General features: G+C 41.1%; 1 protein-coding gene and 1 long non-coding RNA gene across 2 annotated transcripts in view; both read right to left on the reverse strand.

Moving 5' to 3' along the window:
• The window catches only part of LOC137283747 (uncharacterized), a 702,566-nt gene that overhangs the window by 579,438 nt on the left and 103,853 nt on the right, over positions 1 to 19,275 (reverse strand). The gene's annotated exons all lie outside the window — the stretch shown is intronic.
• Positions 7,278 to 18,242, reverse strand: LOC137284105 (synapse differentiation-inducing gene protein 1-like). The gene is made up of 7 exons (XM_067815786.1): positions 18,167 to 18,242; positions 17,337 to 17,508; positions 14,939 to 15,030; positions 14,186 to 14,293; positions 12,928 to 13,035; positions 9,088 to 9,219; positions 7,278 to 8,689 (listed from the first exon to the last, which is right to left on the reverse strand). Exons 3-7 carry the CDS (start codon positions 14,942 to 14,944, stop codon positions 8,537 to 8,539), a joined length of 507 nt encoding a protein of 168 aa, XP_067671887.1. The 5' UTR covers positions 14,945 to 15,030; positions 17,337 to 17,508; positions 18,167 to 18,242; the 3' UTR covers positions 7,278 to 8,536.

Raw genomic sequence — 19,275 nt, forward strand, 5'->3', positions numbered from 1 at the left:
ATACTTTCACCAACATCTATACCTTTTGAGTTATATTAACTCCTGTATGAATGTACGTCTTTTGTTTGGGAACTGAAAGAAGTTCCATTAAAATCTGACGCTGATGCTTCTAGTGTTTCTGTTTTAAATTGAGCTGGTAGAAGACTATTGTTGTATTATGTCAGAGAGAGAAATAAATCATATCTCGAAGTTGTAGCCTTTTTTGTGCTAAACAATAGTTTTTTCTATGATTTTACCCTCCGGTGTCACAAGGACCAATATGTATAATTGTAAGGCTTAGATATGTCCAAAAGACCTTGAAGTGTGTTGTTTAAGGTCTTTTTTAACTAAACAAAATCATATGTTTACATTTTGACTGAAACTGACAATTTGCAATTTGGGGGGGGCATTTTTAGAAGTGAATGAAAACTCAATAAATGGCCAGTAATTACAACTGCAGAATACCAAGACTTGTTACTGACTTGAACTGGTCACAAACAGTTTGCCATCCCCTTTCATTGAGTGGAAGACTTACAGATAATCCCTCAAACTATGTTTTCTTGCCGCTGAGGGGATGAAGGTGGCAAGGGAGATAAAGCGTGTGAATGGGACACTTGGTAACAGCTCTTGTCAAACAATTATGTCTGTGATCATTCAGGGATTTAACAGACTAAGGTGCACTTAAGGACTAAGTAAGAACTGCTCTCCTGTAAACGCAACCATATCCTTTGTGGATAATTCATTATGGATCGCTTTGACAAGTGCTTGCAAGTCCAGTCATTTTGTGAACAACATGACACCAGCTCTTTTCTTTAACATCACTCACCCATCAACTATGGCTTTGTGCCCATTCTCACCACAATCAATAACTGTTTGTACAATGAGAGGGTCAGCATCAATACTTGCATGTTTCACTGGGATACTGAGCTCATGAAATTGTTGGAGCAGAGCTTTCAAATGTGACATGTTGTTACCACTGGACAGGACTTTATCCTTTTTGATTCTCAATGGTTTTTTAGAGTTGAAGACAATATTAGTGCTCAGATATCTGTATGCTCTCAGACTGTGTTCAACGCCGTTTAATGACACGGACTCGCCATACCCATCAAACACAATGATGAAACTGTTTCCAAAGTGTCTATTGACATATGTTAGATAAGCATCAGAATCACCATTTTATGCTTCGGGGCCAGAAGTATCTACCATCAGCTATGTCCACAGCATTTGGAGGAACTTCCTCATCATGTTGAAGGGTTTGTTTGCCTGACCAAGAATCAATGACAGAGAACATGGCCGATTTTTTTTCTGTTTTTCTCATTGAGTACAGCCGAATAGTAATAGAGGACAGGAAAAAAAGTCATCTTCAGTTTTCATGAGGTGCAGGATGCGATGAAAACGCTGGTGTTGACAGGTATAACCCCATTCTATATTTGTGATTGAGTTGTTCAGAACAGATAGGTGAGTGCTCTGTCTTTTTCTTGGAACATGCAGATCTCCAAAGCTTTTGCCAACTTTTTCTTCGTAGCAGAATCTGCAATTGCAAGTAATGTGTTCTTTACTCAGGCAGACTAGTTCCTGTTCCTGTTCAAATGGAGAATGAATGGATAGTCATTCAATCAGCTTGGTAACGTGACTGGTGTTCCTCTCAATTCTAGACGTCCTTAGTTCTACGTGCTCGTCAACACTACAAAATCTGGTCCCACTCGAAATAATGAATTATTTCAGTACAACCAGGCACTGCCAAGATTCGGTGATTCAATCTGACTTTTATAATTGTCAGCACCATATTGGATCATGAGATGTAGCAAAGTGGCAATCCATTAAAATATCCCTCTTGTCAGGGTTTTTAGTCCCTCAAAATATCTCAATTTTCTCCACAGAACAAGCAATTCATTTGAAAGTTGACAGTGATGATCTTAAGAAAACTGTCTTTCAAGCCGAGGGATTCTAAAATATGTGTAATATTTACACGAACTGAAACTGACGATATTCAAAACATTATCCAGTAATTCCATCTTTGCGCCTTATACTACTTTGCAGTAAGGTAGTTAGACCCACTGCGACATAAACCAAAATCACCAGGAGATAAACATATCATACAACACTGTTGGATCCATCGTGAAATAAAACTTGTCCATGGAACTAGTACGTTGCAAATAGGCTATGTTTCAGTGTGTCATTGCTCAAGACCATCTCAAAACTACCCTGAAGAGAAAGGACGGAAGCAAGGACAGAAATCAAATAGGTTCATCAGACTAGAAACTTTATAAAACTTACTACATTTGCTTCAGTGAATGGTAATACCAAAGGCTTCTCAAATCCCTTGGAAGAGAAAGGTTTGTGGCAAGATGTGAATTAATTACCAGTCAAGTAAGAATGGAAGCTGTCCAACTTAGTGTTAAACTACTCGCTGACAAAAAATCAAACATTTGATAAATGTCCTGCATCACAGGGTCCCTTGCGGGTGGAAGAAGATAGTTCATGAGCAATTATGGAAGAAAAGAGGAAGTGGTAGTTTACTGCCTTTTGGAATTATTTCCGCCATCGTTGTTTGTTTGGGTTTTTTTGTAGAAATAATTGTTGGGTTATGTCTCAGCGCTCTAATAATTGTTGTGATTTTCAGTGGAAATGAACCTTTAATTATTAGTATAGTTCACATATTATAACCTTCATATGATGTTCAGTTTGCCATGAAAATATAAAAATGTTTACTTATCAGTAATTGTCACGAATAGTTTTGTGATAAAACTCATGCGTAATGGTTACTAAAAAGCTAGAGGATAGAGGTTGGGAGCAACACAGTTTACTGGCTGTTGGGTAAATCAAAGAAATTTCACGTTCTGGCAGTTTCAGTTTAAATGTTTAAATGAAATATGTCTTCCAACTAGTTGGTACCATTATATAGATACATTATAGGGCAATTTATTCGTGTTTGTATTAGAAAATTAAACGTCATATCAAAACGTTTCACCCCAAAACTCTGACCCAGGGCCACAATTGCGCAGAAATCTATTTTTAGAACCAGACGGTATGTGCATGTGAGGCAAATAATTATTTTCTACTTTATAAAGTAATTTTATGTACGTGCAGTATGGTCCTTACTGTTTTTAAAGCACGATTTTCATAGAAGAAAACTTATCGTAAGGTATGCATGTTTGCATTGCACTGTGGATTTAGGTCACGTGGGATTTTAGTGGACTTTTAGTGTGTTGTGTACGAAGGTCCATAGAATATACATGCCAAGTTTCGTTTCTGTTCTCTTTCTCCGACGTAGGTCACTAAATGGCTAGTTTGTCTGGACTATTGGTGATTTCTTTTTCACAACATGTTAGATATTATGCTTAGTCGTTAGAGACGCCACACAAATCGCTATGCATAATGCGTCTTTCAGAAAGCTGGATTGTGGCCAACACGACCTAAGACTTTATGGCCAACGGAAGTTTGACGGATGTCCGATGATAAGATCACAAATTCGTCCTGATGATGAGTCATGGTGCATCAGTATCATCCTTGTGGCTGTTGATCTCGTCAACGTGGTGAACATCCAACGCCTGCTTTGTTTCGACTTCACTGAGCTGTCCAAAACAAGTAACAATGATGAAAGGCGATCAGTTCCAAGGTTCGGTCAATATATAGCCACGATTTGGACATTCTTTTAACTTTATTGTATATGATATATATGGACTTGATATATAGTATGAGTAGAAATTATTGAGAAATTTTAAGATTGTATTTTTTTCACTCATTACTCACGTATTAAATGTGAATATTAGCAGACCAAAACTCCAGATTCAAAGACAGGTGAACACTTAGTATTTTGTCAGGTCACCATAGGCAGCGACACAGGCTTCAGTGCGGTGGGACATACTACTGATCAAGAAGTCAGAAAGTGGCCCATGCTGTCCCAGTGTCGGACCACCTCTTCTTTCATTTCAGCAATATTTGTCAGATTTGTCTAACTGACACTTTCCTTCATCAGTCCTCAAACGTTTTCCATTGGATCTAATAGTGTCATATTTCGGGTTCGAATCTGGTCTGTGAATACCTTGAACGATGTTTTGGGTCGTTGTCCGACTGGAAAATCAAAAACATTCCATAGAACACGTGAATAGATGGACGTAAATGCCCCTCGAGAATATCTGTGTACCGCTCACTGTTCATATTCCCTTCAAATACACAGAGGGGCGTTGCCCCTAACACAAATATGTCATTCCACACGTTAATTTTCAGACTATGCTTTGGGCGCTGATACAATGGTTTTACAGTTTGTTTGGTCGAGAATTTCAGTGTATTAGGAAACAGAAGCAAGAAACTTTCATCTGAGAAATTCACATTGTCCCAGTTACAATTTCTGTGCTGTAAGCACCGGTTTAACCATCGCTCCTTTTGTTCAGGTTTCATGATCGGTGATGGAATTTCTCGACTTTTCTGCCAACCCATTACATGCAGTTCTAATGGTCTCTTTATAGACAGCCAAGGTTTCTCTGTTAATCATATCCAGCCTTACGTTTTCTAAACTCGAAACACCTCCGTTTATTTTTAGAAACAAGGATTCCAAGCTTCTGTCATCGACAATCAATTTTCCATTTGCAATATTTTTCAAGACACGATAAACAGTGGACAAAGGGATGCCTGTTCCACTTGAAACCATTGATGTCCTTACTATAATAAAATCAAACTCCTCTTCTCAAAATCATCCATACTGAGGATCACTGAAAATGTCGTCTGCTAGCAAGTAAACAAAGAGAGATAACTCACAAGACTAATGAAAAAGGATCAACGTTGTCTCTCTTGAATGAAACCACGCCCTTGATAGCTGGTCAAGGTTGTTTATACTAGAAATACAATTAAACATATTCCTGAAATTCTCAATAATTTCTGGTCATACAATATCAGTGCCCCAATGTCAATGTGCTCTTTGATATCACAAATGCTTCAAAATATCTTCAAAAGAGGAAATGATACTTTGATTTCGAAATATTTGATATTAGCTACCAGCGAGTAGGACATTAAAGGTACTATACAGTGCTATGCAAAAAGTATCCACTTATGGTCGGTGGTAGACTTCAGGTAAATCGTACAAGAACTGGTCAACGTTTCTGTATTTCATACCGTGGCATGTGTAAGTTGGCCGAGCTTTTTAGGCAACTATAATCTACTCTGAACCGCAAAAAAAAAGGTCCGTCCCTTTTTGATGCTTGCAATCTTAAGTCAAACACACGTAAATAACATAATAGTATTCGCAAACATTTTCAAAATTGACATATTTGATCATCAATACTTAAAGACGAATTTCAGACAACGTGCAAGTGCGATTCGTCTAACGTGTATGGTCCCCTTGAGCGTTGACAACAGCTTCGCATCGTCTGCACGTGGAGTAGATGTGAAGGTTGTTGAAGGCCATAGGAACTTGTGCAGATACTCGGAGGGAGTTTAGCTGTAGTTGTCGGTCTTGGTCGCACATCAGTGAGCCGCCTCTGAATCTCATTCCACAAATGTTCTATCTGGTTTAAGTTTGGACTGAGGGCAGACCATTGAAGAGTTTGTATGCCCTGTTGACAACGGCTCGCCCGTTGTCCTGCTGGAAGACGTGGTTTTCATGACGACCAAAATGTGGCACGACGAAGGGTCTCAGCGCTTGATCAATGTGGCTTGAATTAGCGGTATCGAGTGATCCGGGTCCACCATGTTTGTCCTTCACCCTCAATAGGCTCGCATCAACACGATAAATCACGCCACGAAATGAAAATAACACTGTTGTTTTATTTTTGACCAACCAGAGAGCAGCTCGTCGTTGGTGCAAGCCTATTTAGGGTGAAGGCCAAACATGGTGGACTCGATCACTCGATACCGCAAATTTCAAAATAAATTCGTGTATTACAGGTAAAGGAATACCCTATTTCAATTGAGAGGTTGTAGAACGAAAGCGGAATATCTAGCGATTACGGGAAGGTTATGTCTTTTCGACGGTCGGGTGTTTTAAGTGAAATAAGTGGTATTTCTTCTCCGAGAGACGATGATTTTCGTAGGCAGGTTATTGGCGTACAGATGAAAAAGTTGTCTTTTCCAGAGTTCCAAGCAAGGTTACTCGGTACCTAGTGCGCCGATTTTGATAATTTTGGATTTATTCGAACGGGAATGTATCTGGCTTTATTTCAGTAATTGCGGCTGTGTATTACAAAATTTCCCACCCAGAATCGAGAGTGGGATGTTTGACAACTTTGTGCGCGTTACGTTCCTTCCCTTCTTTATATGTATATGGATATCAGTGTAGGCTTGTTGGACCCAGGATGTTTTATTTTCAGCAATACTAGCCCCTGTGTTCCACTTCGAGGAGGGTCGGCTCTGCTTCCAATGGCTTGGACTCTCAGACTCTATTTTGTGCGAACATGAACTGAAAAATAAACTGCAACATGTCTTGCATTCTCTTCCCACAGAGGTTACTCCTGTCATATCTTCCTACGTAACCTCTGTTCTAATACGGCCATATTTCCCAGTCAACGAGAAATCCCCTTGCGGCAAAAAATCGCAACAGGAATTATCTCCCTTGTTACTATCCAATCAGAACACGCGTCAGATAGACTTACCTCCAACATGGCGGCACCCATAGAGTTGCGAAGGAAAGATTCGGCATTTCATGTTTAACTGAGAATCAGATACTGTCAATAGAGAGTGCAAGGATCAATCGCCATGTTGTGTTTGTAGAAACAAAAACTGGTAGTGGCAAGTTTTCCCGATGCATTCGGAAATTACCGAGATCTTGCGAATGATCACTCTTGAAAAAACGTCTCTGATTGCACAACTAAATCTGAACGCCTCCAATCGCGAGTCTTGAACACTTGCACCATGAAAAGGCCGTATTAGAACAGAGGTTACGTAGGAAGATATGACAGGAGTAACGTCTGTGGGAAGAGAATGCATGTCTTGCAGTCTGGTCAGCATTCAGCTTGGTCCCTCTGTTCCCTTGGTAACCGTGGCACGTCGCTACTGTCGACCAGTGAATGATTCAGTGCATGTTCTGTGGCTCTTCTTGTAGGGATGACATCTCGGGATGCACTTGTATTGTCATTTTCATGAAATACTCACAAAACCCTCGTCCCGTCATTACTTGAGTAACTGCGGATTGACTACATGCTTTTTGCATCAAAAACATAATCTCAAACCAAATGTTCTTTAACATTGGGTTACACATAGACTGAAAAAATAATTAAAACTAAGATGAAACATATCTGGCAAAATATTAGGCAGGGTGACGTTTCTTTGCGGTTCAGTATAGTAAGGGTTGGATGTCGTTGGAATTTTGTGGTCAATTCCAGTTTTCAAGACCTGGTTTATACTTTATTTTGCAAGGCAGTTTGAAAACATGTCAAGGCAGATCTTGGTTTTCTTCAACGAGTAAACATCAGCAGATATGATGAACCTGGCCGAGTTATGACCCTTAGGCCCCCAAGAACCAGCAGTCGTGTGTTTCAATCGCATATTCACACTGATTTCTAGGTTTGTCAGCACCATATTTGATCATCGACTGTAGCAAAGTGGTAATCGTCTGAGAATGTTTCGATATTTTCGCCACATGAAGCTTTTGCACTGTCATACGTCTGAAATGCTGTTTGTTCAAAGCACAATTCATTCACTATCACACCTGGGTAACTGCCGACTTCCATCAAAAGTTATGTATACAAACATCAATCATAAATATCAAATGTGAGTCAGACTTCAAATGATTGATTCCCATTGAGCATGCTGAGAAATTCAATGACAAAATATCGGTATATACCATTATTTCCTGTAGAGTCTTACCCGTGAACAGAATCGTAAGAGAATCGATTTTCAGCAGCCAATGCTTATCGTGAGAGCACAAGGAACAGGTCGTCTGGCTCGCATGCCATCCTTTCCCAAATCCGTAGATCGATGCTCATGCTGTTCATCAATGGATTGTCTTTTACAGACTCGATTATTTACAGACTGCCGCCATATGGCTGGAATATTGCTAAGTGCGACGTAAAACTTAACTCACATTGAAGTGTCTGTGTAACATCACAGCACCTGAGTCCAGGAGGCAGGTGCAAGCTTGCTCCACCTGCGTCCGGTTTTGACAAATTTGCTTACTGGCTAGGGGACATATGGCACCATTTCATGTAGACTAACGCTGCACGGGCTTGAATGAGTGGTTGCAACCTGTCCGACAACGCATTTCGGTTTAACACCATGAGTTACACCGATGAGGACCACTGTTATTTCAGGCGACCAGTTTATATCATCATCTTCTACTGTCAAGGGTGTATTTCCTTCTTTCTGCCGCTTTATGTAACCTGGTCACAAAGCGTCCAATCAAAACACTACCCAAAGCGAGAGAAATTCTGCGCTCGGTCAGAGACGACTATGTGAGAGGTTGTGACGTCACTTCCGGAATGATTGTTGAACTGGTTCGTCCAGGCACGATGTCTTGAAGCATAGATTGCTGATTGCAGCGTTGATAAAAAAAAACAGTAGAATAAATGAGGTAGTGATCGTTTCCAACTCAGGAGCTGTTTCGAAGACAAAAGTCGGGTCAAGGTTATTTTCGTGGTTTGGAGAGAGCAATTATGATAACCGCCCCCAGAAACCAGAGCGCCATTCCTAGTGACACCGCCATCTGCACCAGCTGCCTGGTCTTCAGAGCTGTTTGTCTTGCTTTTGGCCAGTCCATATTCTTATTGTGCTGACTTGTCTGAAACAGATACCCCAGTGGCAGCAGTATTGAGGAAGTATTGGTTCAATATGAAAATGATTTTTAAGAGAAATTAAAATCAGTGGGATTAATTAGAAAATATTCAACTCTTTTTGCGCTAGGAATCGTAGAGATCTGGTAATAATTAGGTTTCTGCACCCAGTGACTGTCGTCAGTGACGACTAATGGCATCATTTGGTCAAGCCAGTTGACTTATTCGTGCTCATGCTGTTAATCACAGGATTTTTGTGATCAAGTTAAGCTAAGTTTGATACAGATCTCAGCAGACAATCATTTTGTAATTTCGCTGGAATAAACGAAGTTAAACTCAGTTTCACTCTTTTATTCACTCAACCACCCTTAGTCACTCACTCACTCTCTGAGGAAAGGGGCTTTACCTTGAACGCGTAATACACGGCTGGGATGCCGAAAGGGAAGCAGCAGAAGATCGCGGACAGAATGGCGTAGCCCATGTAATTTTTCGGACCCTGAACCACTTGTATATTTTGAGGGGAGGGAAGCGACCGGGACTGAAATTATAACAAACGTACCATGTACACGTGGAAACTCAAACCTTAAAATGCAACATTTTTCATAAAGCACTAGTGAGTGAGCAAGTGAGTTTAGTTTTACGCCACACTCAGCAATATTCGAGCTATATGGCGGCGGTCTGTAAATAAACAAGTCAGGACCAGACAATCCAGTGATCAACAACATGAGCATCGATCTACGCAACTGGGATACGATGACATGGGTCAGCTACGTCAGCGAACCTGATCCCGTTAGTCGCCTCTTACAACAAGCATGGGTTACTGAAGATCAGCTCTAACCCGTCATATCACTAAATCGTTCATGTAAAATAAGTTTGAAACACGGTAAATCTCAAAATCGGCGCTTATTATTTCTATGTTTTGAATAATGATGTAAAAACATACATTTTCATTTCTTGTATTTGAAATGCGGCTAGGCTGTCTCCTACTGTTTCAACTGTGTCGGTGTCGACTTGACTGCTTACTGACCTATTTCTGCAAAGCAAAGTTCAAGCAACTAAGGCCATCCGTACTTTTTGTGTGTTTCTCACCTCTCGCTATCCAGCAACAGGTGGTGGGGTAGCCTAGTGGTTAAATCGTTCGCTCGTCACGCTGAAGACCCGGATTTCATTCCCCACTTGGTTACAATGTGTGAAGCCCATTTCTGGTGTCCGTGATATTACTGGAATATTGCTAAATAACTGCGTAATACTAAACTCAGTCACTCACTCACTCAAGAGAGAGGGACAGCAAGGTGTTCGAGTAACACGAGCACAAATGCCGACTAAGTTATTGATTCATTAACCTGTGCTGTGACGTCTCTATCCTTTCTCGCACACCTGTCTGTCCCTTTCCCTGTACTCCTCCCCCGTAACAAACAGTGAACTGTCTCAATATTTTACTGACAGTTCATTAAGCAAATAGATTATAAATATATGTAATTAACAAAAACAACAGGAACTAACTTGACAGCTCAGTATTACATGTAGAAGCCATAAGAATAGATTGCATACAGAAGGCAATGGGATGTACAGCAAGAAGCTGTATCGGAACGTCGTCCCTCTTGGTTAAAGAAGTATGTCATCCTTTTTTGTCTTTATATTATGTTTACTAGTTTTCGAGTTAGACTGCAATTCATCGGTCCCCATTTGAGCCAAACGGATTATACCGTGAGGGAGTTTAGTTCTACATCGTGTTATTTCAATATTCCAGCAATATCAAGGGGGACACCAGATACGGGTTTCACACATTGTAACCATGCAGGGAATCGAACCCAGGTCTTACACCTGACGAGTGAACGCTTTAACCAGTAGGCTACCTCACCGCCCTTAGATGTTGAGATCGGGTGGTCTGGCTCGTTAATGTGGTTAACACGTGTCATCCATAGAAATTCTGTATGTCAATGCTTATGATGGTAATCACTGCATTATGTGGTTCAGACTCGATTATGTTCGAGTGTTTTCATACAGGAATAAGATTGATGAAAACAGAAACACGTTAATATGTCATAAAATCGTTTGTTCGTAGACGCCTAGCTTCCACTTCAAAGTTATCAGTGAAAAACAAAATCGGAGTTTGTGCCATCTTGCCACGAGCAGAATATCAGCCGATACGTCCTGCATCAGAAATCGGCCACTTTTTAAGAGAAACATTAATGTTTTTCAATAACCCAACCTTGTCGTAAGAGGCGACTAACGATGTTGGGGTGGTCAAGCTCGCTAACATGGTTGACACATGTCATCGCATCCCCTTTGCTACGCAATTTCGTAGATTGATGCTCATAATGTTGACCACTAGATCGTTTGGGCCAGACTCGATTGTTTACAGGCTGCTGCGTGCGGTATTGAACAACAAATCAGCCTAAACTATCTGGCAAAAGAAACTTATCACTTTAAAATTGACATAGTTTCAATTACAGAAGGCAGGTGTTCGAGCAAGAGTTTTCATAAAGTGAAATGTTTTCAGAAAACATTTGTCATTACACATTCCGTGTTCGAGAAGCAAGGCATAAGTCTGTGGATTCATTTGCAGAGTCTTCACTTGCAGCTAAAAACAACCATCAGCAACATCTTGAGGCGTTACCAACAGACAGACTAGACACACGACCGTCCAAGAACGGTTAGAACAAGGGTTACCACGCCAGCTGAAGACCACTGTATCTGAACAATACACCTACGGAACATATTCGTCTCGGCGACGTAACCCCATCAGTAGACGAACAGTACTACGACTCCGTATGACTGCCAACAGAGCAGGATGGGGAAGGATTTGTGGTCAGCAGGAGACACGACTTGTCAGCCTTCATGGTTATGTGACTGCCCAAAGGTACAGAGACGAAGACTTGAGACCAGCTGTGTTACCATTTGTGCGTCAACAGCCAAGAGGTTAGATCCTGCAACAGGGCAATGCACGTCCGCATACTGCCAGGTTGAGACTACCTCAAACGGAACATCAACGTAAAGCCCTGGCGAGCACGATCTCTGGATATGAATCTCTGATGTCATCTTGAGACAACGGCAACCTCCACCAGCAAGTCGACAGCAGGTTGAACAAGTTCCCTTGGATCTGTGCCTCAGAATTCCTACTGACTTACATCATCCGTGAGGAGATTTGTTTTGGCATGTATCTATTCAAGGATCGTAACACACGCAACTGAAGGCTTGGACAGTGACTTGAAACACATCTTGTGAATGATCTGTGATTGGGTTATTTTATTTTAATCCCACGTCTCGTGTGCTTGATGTCGTGACCAGATCACTATCGATTGGACATTGCTAATTCTGTTTCATGCTTGATGTAAATGGTTAAATTGTGTATAATAATGAAATATTTCTATCATATATCTCTTGGTGTCTTCTTTATGAGTCACAACATCAAGTGTCAAGTTTATTTTATCATGTAGTTTAGTAACATGACTGCTGCCATGTAATTATGAAGACTTTTGTGTTGTATTCCACGCTAAAAAAAACAATTGTCACACCATTAATGTATCATATTTCTCATACTGCCATGGAATACAATTCAATAAAGCCAAACAAAAAATATGAAAGATGTCAGTAATATATTATGACATTGTCACAAGGTGCGTGCCTATTGACATATGAATCAGCGTGGTTTTATATGGAAACAGAGAAGAAAACGGTCTCGTGAAATTCACAATGAACTCTGTATGTGGTATTCATTTGATCATTGTTAGAGCAGATTGTTTGCTTCCATCGGTGTCAACGAACGATAATATAATTGTCAACGTACTCCGGCACTTGGGTTACGATGACGTGTTTCAACCACGCCAGCGAGCCTGAAAACCTGACCTTGTTAGTCGCCTTTAACGACAAGTACGAGTTACTGAAGACCAGTTCTAACCCTGATCTTCACGTGTAGAAAAATAATTGTCAGCGTACACTCAGTCATTTGGGGCTTACAAACCTGATGATTAAATATAACATCTCTCAGAAGGAATAACTTCTGTTTTTTCTGTTTTGTAGAAAATAGTCAATATGAAAAGCATCGTAAAGATCCTTGTAAGAAGTGGTCTTCAGCAGCCCATGCTTGTCGTAGGAAGCGACAAAAGGGATTGGGTGGTTAGGCTCGCTGACTTAGTTGCCCACATGTCGTATCCCACTTGTGTAGATCGATGCTCATGCTGTTGATCATTTGATTGTCCCCTTCTACACACCCACCAACGGAACCAACAACATCTATACCTACCTGGGATAACTCTCTGTGTTCGGGATTGGGCTCCTTGTCGTCCCTCGTAATGGTGCCATACCCCACTTGTCTCGGGGATTTGGAGTCAATGAGAGGTTGTGTGTCACCCTGGAAACAACATGTAAAGGTGTGTTAAATATCGCGTGAATTTCGAGAGACATTACCACATTTCTGAGAGCAGGGTCTGATAGATTCAAACTGCAATGATCAGTCTTACTCAAAAATGGAATAGGCTAGTCCCACCGAAGATCTGGTTTCAGTTCCGTACATTGGTATTAAGTGTGATTGGTACTACGTTCTGATCCTTCTCGTCGACATATTGTCTTGATATTTCCAAACGAGGGGCAAAATCATATTTTCATATAGCGCTGTTCAATTTTAGCGGTAAACTGGTATATGCCAGCACAGTATCTTGCGATATTGTTCAATTTCTGCAATAGAGTAAGTCATACAGAGTTAGCTCACTTTGAATTATCTGCCTTTGATTTCCTTAGAAACAACATGTGCTCCGAAAGCGTAAAAAAACCTTCTATTTGTGTTGGCTTCATGTAACATATCCAGCCCTACTCACACATTCACAATATAACCTTAGGCGCACATGTAATTCAAAATGACGGATTGTGAAAAGGAAAATACAAATGATAAATATTGTGTTGATGTAACATGCACATATGGAAATTGGAAAACATGTGTTTCACTGCCTGGCAATCTCAGGAAAATCATTGAAAAGGGTTTGTACACTCTCCACTTATTACTGATAATACCAACAACTCGGCGCGTGACCACACATTAAGAGAGTGAGTGAGTTTAGGTTTACGCAGCGCTGATCAATATTCAAGCTGTATGACGACGGTCTGTAAATGGTCGCGTCTGGACAACACCATCCAGTGATCAACAGCATGAACATCGATCTGCGCATTCGGGAACTGATGGCATGTGTCAACCAAGTCAGCGAGCCTGACCGCCCCATCTAGTTAGTCGCCTCTTACGACAAGCTTAGTCACCTTTTGTGGCAAGCATGGGTTGCGGAAGGCCTGTTCTAACCAGGATCGTTACGGGTTGACAACAGTTTAATAAGCTATTATTACATCGTACAACGCTTCAGTGTCCAATACAACGACTAGCGACATGGATGTTGTACGCAATGGATTTACCTTGTTTCATTGTTGTTTAACGCCGCACTCAGTAATACTCCAGTAATACTCCAGTAATATTCAAGTAATATGGTGGCAGTTTGTAGATAATCGAGTTATACTACCTGGGATAACACTCTGTGTTCACTCTCGGGTTCCTCGCCCTCATTCGTAATGGCGGCATACCCCTCCTGTGTCTGGGGTATGTGGTCAGTGGGAGATTTTGTAGCAGACTGTAAACAAAAAGTAAAGAGGTGTTAAAGTGTTAAAAATGGAGTAAACCGTCACGACGTTGCCACATTTTAGAAGCCAGGTTTCACCTCATTCAAGAGGCGTTGGAAAGTTTTACCCAATGATAGGGTGGAGGAGTTTTTAAATCGGAGTTTCGATTCCGTGTCGTGTATATTCCGTAGAAAGCCCATTTCTGGTGTTCCCCGCAGTGATATTGGTTGAATATTCCTGAAAGCGGCCCCAAACAATACTGCTTCAATCACAGAAGGATAAAAAGAGACAGTACCCGGATTAAAACGCACAAATACAGCCTTAGATGGACATTGAAATGGCCGCCTGGAAGGGGAACACAGAGGGGTAGCCTTGCTGATTAAAGTGCTTGCTCGTCACGCCGAAGACCCGTTTCGATTTCCCAAGTATGGTCCAGACTCGACCATATACTGACCGCGGCCATATAGCTGCAATATTGGTGAGTGCGGCGAAAGACTAAACACATTTTGTTGCGATATACAATTTACCGCAGGGCAGTTATTATATTTTACCGCACTTTTTATTACATTTTACCGCGTTATTACAATTTACCGCAGTGTTATTACAATTTGCCGTTGTTTATTACATTTATGTTCGCGACTTCTCCTGGAACTCACCATCATGCACGATAACGGCTAGTTCACCTTGACAGACAGCGTTCATCGAGCTGCACACCGACAGATGGACATCCACCTTTGTTGGGGTCAGTCTAAGACGAAAACATGAGCTTAATGAAGATTTATCAAACATATTTATCAGATATTTAGTACATTACATTGTAGGAATAACTTCACAGATATCATCGAAAGGAAGAGTACTTAAAGCGTTTCCGCGTCATGTTGGAGACCCGTTTCGATACATGGGTATAATATTCATGGAATAATGCTAAAGGTTGCGTAACAATCACTCTCACTCACTCACTCACTCACACACTTAAGAATGGATAGGGGTAAGGTTCGGTAACTTCCGTCTAGAAAGCGTCATAGACGTAGTTGAGTCGTTCTTCGTAAAATCAATCACAGATTGTCTGGTCAGTCTCGAAGTTTTATAGACAATCGAAACTAAAGCATTGCCGAATACGGCGTGAACCTTGAGTAATCCAAGAAGTAACAAGAAAACAACAGGCACGTATGGGTACTTTTCGTAATCCTGACGTCCGCTGCTCTAGAAATTCCTTGAACTATTGAAATGAGCGTGAATACTTATTCCCCACATGCGCTAACCCACTCGGTATGTGGAAAACAGAAACTGGTTCACACTTATGTATGGCTAACTCGACACACCAGATAACTCGATGGATCTCGATCGAGTCTGTTGCGTATCATTGCTTGATATTATATAACTACAATAATGTTAGCTGGGTACAATATTTGAAGTCCATTTCTGGTGTTCCCTGCCGAGATGATATTGCTGGAATATTGCTAAAAGCGGCATAAAACCTCGCTCATTTCAGCACGTTTAAAAACAAAACTAGTATAGAATTTCCTGTTTTCTAGCTGTACTGAAACAGTAACTGAAACTGGCTGTCGAAATACACACCTAAACATTCACAAACGGTTTCACACGTGTCAGTTCATGTCTGTCTGACATCACTGAAAAGGGTAAAAACTGTTTAAAAATAAGTTTACTGATAATCATTCTAAGTGAAATCACATACCTTTTTCACCCTATAAGTATGTTCCCCATACGTCAGTGAAGGAAGCTTTTATCCACCTGTTCTCAAAGTCCTAACGCGGTGGCATATTTAGACAGTATTAGAAAAATTTCTCGGCTCGTCACCCCGTGACTGACAGACATTGTCATCAAACTAATCCATGCGTGACGAACTTTCGCCTGACTTACGACCACAGCCGGTTCGCTATGAGCCTTCACATGGACCTGACATGTCGAATTAAAAGAGCGTTGATTGGTACCTTTCAAGGCCTTATTCCGAACTGCCCCGTCCCTATAGGTCATGAGTGAGACACGTACACATATATGTGCAAGACAAGGCCAGGTGAAAATAAACGGGGTAGTTTAAGTAAAATGTAAAACTTAATGACGCTAGTTGTCCCTTCCTTGCCAACACAGGGAAGTTGTTAGTTATTATGAATCACATTCATTGTGTTAATCCATGGCACAATTGATACTGTGTCATAGTACGCCCTTTTCGGTTAAACCACATGCATGGTCGCCGATATGTACCAATACATTCAGAGTGGTAAATGCACACACAAAAAGCAGGTTAATTCATGCAACTATATTGGTACAGATCCATGTACAGACACACGTATATGCATGTGCAGACACAGATGCACTTACTTGCAAGCATATATAGATACAAGTGTAAGCACATGTAGATACATGCACATATAGACCCTAGTACATCCATGTGCAGACACAGGTAGATACAAGCAGAGATACATGTAGATACAAGCACCGACACGGGTAGATACAAGCATACAGAGATAGATGCAAGCACAGACACATGCAGATACAAGCACAGACACATGTAGATACAGGCATAGACACATGTAGATACAAGCACATATACAGGTAGATACAAGCACGGATATGGGTAGATGCAAGCACACACAAGCAGATACAAGCACAGACACTTGTAGATACAAGCACGGTCAAATGTAGACACAAGCAGAGGCACAGATAGATACAAGCACAGCCACAGGTAGATACAAGCACGGACATGGATACAAGCACAGTCAAATATAGATACAGACAGGGGCACAGATAGATACAAGCACAGACAGGACCAAGTGCCGATACGGGAAGACCCAAGAACCGGCACAGACACAGGTAGGCACAAGCAAACGCACACCTAGATACAAGCACAGACAGAGACTGGTCAAACACAAATATGCGTTTATACGAAACAGTCCTAGTCATTTTGACATAACACTTACAGCACTTGTTGCATCCTTTAAACTCCCACCCACCCAACTTCCCAGCGAACACATCACGGAGATCCTGTTTCAAATTGCATCAGAGAGGAGACAATAGCCACACACACATACTCACATGTATTTAAATGTTGAAAACGGTGGACGATAAGCCTAGCGAAACATGTTGTGTGTTGACACTTCTTTCTTTCATGATCATGGCTGTCCGGAAGAATTACAGTCCTAAGTCCGAACGTGTTACTTGCTGTTAGCTTCAGTATAATGCTGAGTCACTCAGATGTTTCCTGACACTGAAACAATGAAAGATAACAAACGGGAAGTTTTGAGTTATATACAGCCGGGTCTGCAAGATGTGCATCAGGAAATACAAGAAAAAGAAGCGGGTGAAAAATGAGAGAGTGAGAGGGTGAGGGAGTGGGAAAGGATAGAAAAAGAAGAGAGAGAGGGGAGTGGTGATGGCGGAGAGACTGCGGTAGATTGAGGGGAGTGGGGGAGGGAAAAGAGAGAAATGAGAGAGAAGATAAGTGAGATAGTAAGGTTGACTTTGCAAAAATTGTCAAAACCGGATGTTTACTGAGAGAGAGGGAGAGAGAGAAAAGGAGAGAGAGATAAGGAGACAGGGGAGAGAAAGAGAGAGGAAAAAAGGATTTGGGGAGAGAAAGAGAAACGAATGGAGAGAGAAACAGATACAGAGGGGGAGAGACAGAGGAGAGAAGGAGAGAAGGAGAGAGAGTGAATGCTTGTCTTAGTTTGTTGTGCTTTCTATTTAATGTACATATGATTAGGCCAGTTATAATTAATGTATGTTGGAGTGTGAACCTCACGACGACTTCCTTTAAACGTTTAGACGATGGGCAGTCTTGATACCCTTCCATCGATCAGTCTCAAAAACGGAATAAACAGAGCACACCTCTTACAATGGATCCGAACAGAAATGATTCTACGTACCTTTAAACAGAAAACATTCTTGAGCTATCTGTCGCCAAAATGATCGATCACCGAGTCTGTCAGAGGTTGAAGTATCAATGTTACAATGTACTTTTATCGTCAACCTACCCGAATATCTCGTTGTTCGCTGTGGCAATATCCATGCACGTACTGTCCTATCCTATTGCGACAGGTGATATTCAGTTTGGTATCAATGTCGCCCTTCACGCAGCTGCCACGCTCCGACATTCTGTACGGTCAATCTACGTTGTGTTCTGGGTTTGCATGACATGTTTAATTGACTCAAATTGTATAGAACTATATAAAACACTCATTTCAGAACGTTTCCATCTATATTTCAGCTTCAATGAACGTTTTATGAAATTAAATTTATTAAAACACGTGTTCTCTGACATCACTTATTTATGTCATGAAATAGGTTTTCTATAATTTGAATGAAGACCCGTTGCGTCAACTGGCCTTATAAAATATGATGATTAAGTTATTACAAAGATAATTATTTTTATATCTACCATTGAAAACGGAATATGTAGGTCATTTGTGTTGACAAATAGAAGAGAAAAGTAATTGAGAAGAACAATCCGTAGGGGTAGAGTCTCACAATAGCTAATCCTCTTAGGTACGCCATGACGCTCCTTTAGTCTGTCATGAAACAAATCTATCACAGCCCACGTAAGTGTTGATTATATAGAATATATTCCACAGTTTCAGGGTAGTCATTATGCTCGCTTTGATTATATGCATAGAATTGGTCTTTGGTAAACCATGCTTGAGGAGATTAACGGGATCGGGTGGTCATGCTCGCTGACGTGTTTGACACGTCTCATCGTATCTCAGTTGCGTAGATCGATGGTCGTGCTGTTGATCACTGGATTGTTTGATTCAGACTCGATTATCTATAGACCGTCGCCATAAAACTAGAATATCTCTGTTTACGGCTATGAACAACCACCGAACCAGTCAGCCCTTTGACTATATTCTATCACATTTCATGTGCAGACGTTGTTCCAATAAAACATCGCCGAGGACACATTGTACCCATGTGGTGAATCGAACTCGGATCTTCAGCGTGACAAGCGAACGCTTTAACCACTAGGCTACTTCACCGT

The sequence above is a fragment of the Haliotis asinina genome, chromosome 5, assembly GCF_037392515.1.
Source record: "Haliotis asinina isolate JCU_RB_2024 chromosome 5, JCU_Hal_asi_v2, whole genome shotgun sequence".
Taxonomy (NCBI): Eukaryota; Metazoa; Mollusca; class Gastropoda; order Lepetellida; family Haliotidae; genus Haliotis; species Haliotis asinina.

Bases quoted from the DNA above. Each gene is read 5' to 3' on its own strand.
- LOC137284105 (XM_067815786.1), bottom strand. The intron at 13,036-14,185 runs GTAGTATAACTC...TGTTGTTTCCAG, and splicing joins AACACAGAGTGTTATCCCAG to GGTGACACACAACCTCTCAT. The intron at 9,220-12,927 runs GTAGGTATAGAT...TTATAATTTCAG, and splicing joins AACACAGAGAGTTATCCCAG to TCCCGGTCGCTTCCCTCCCC.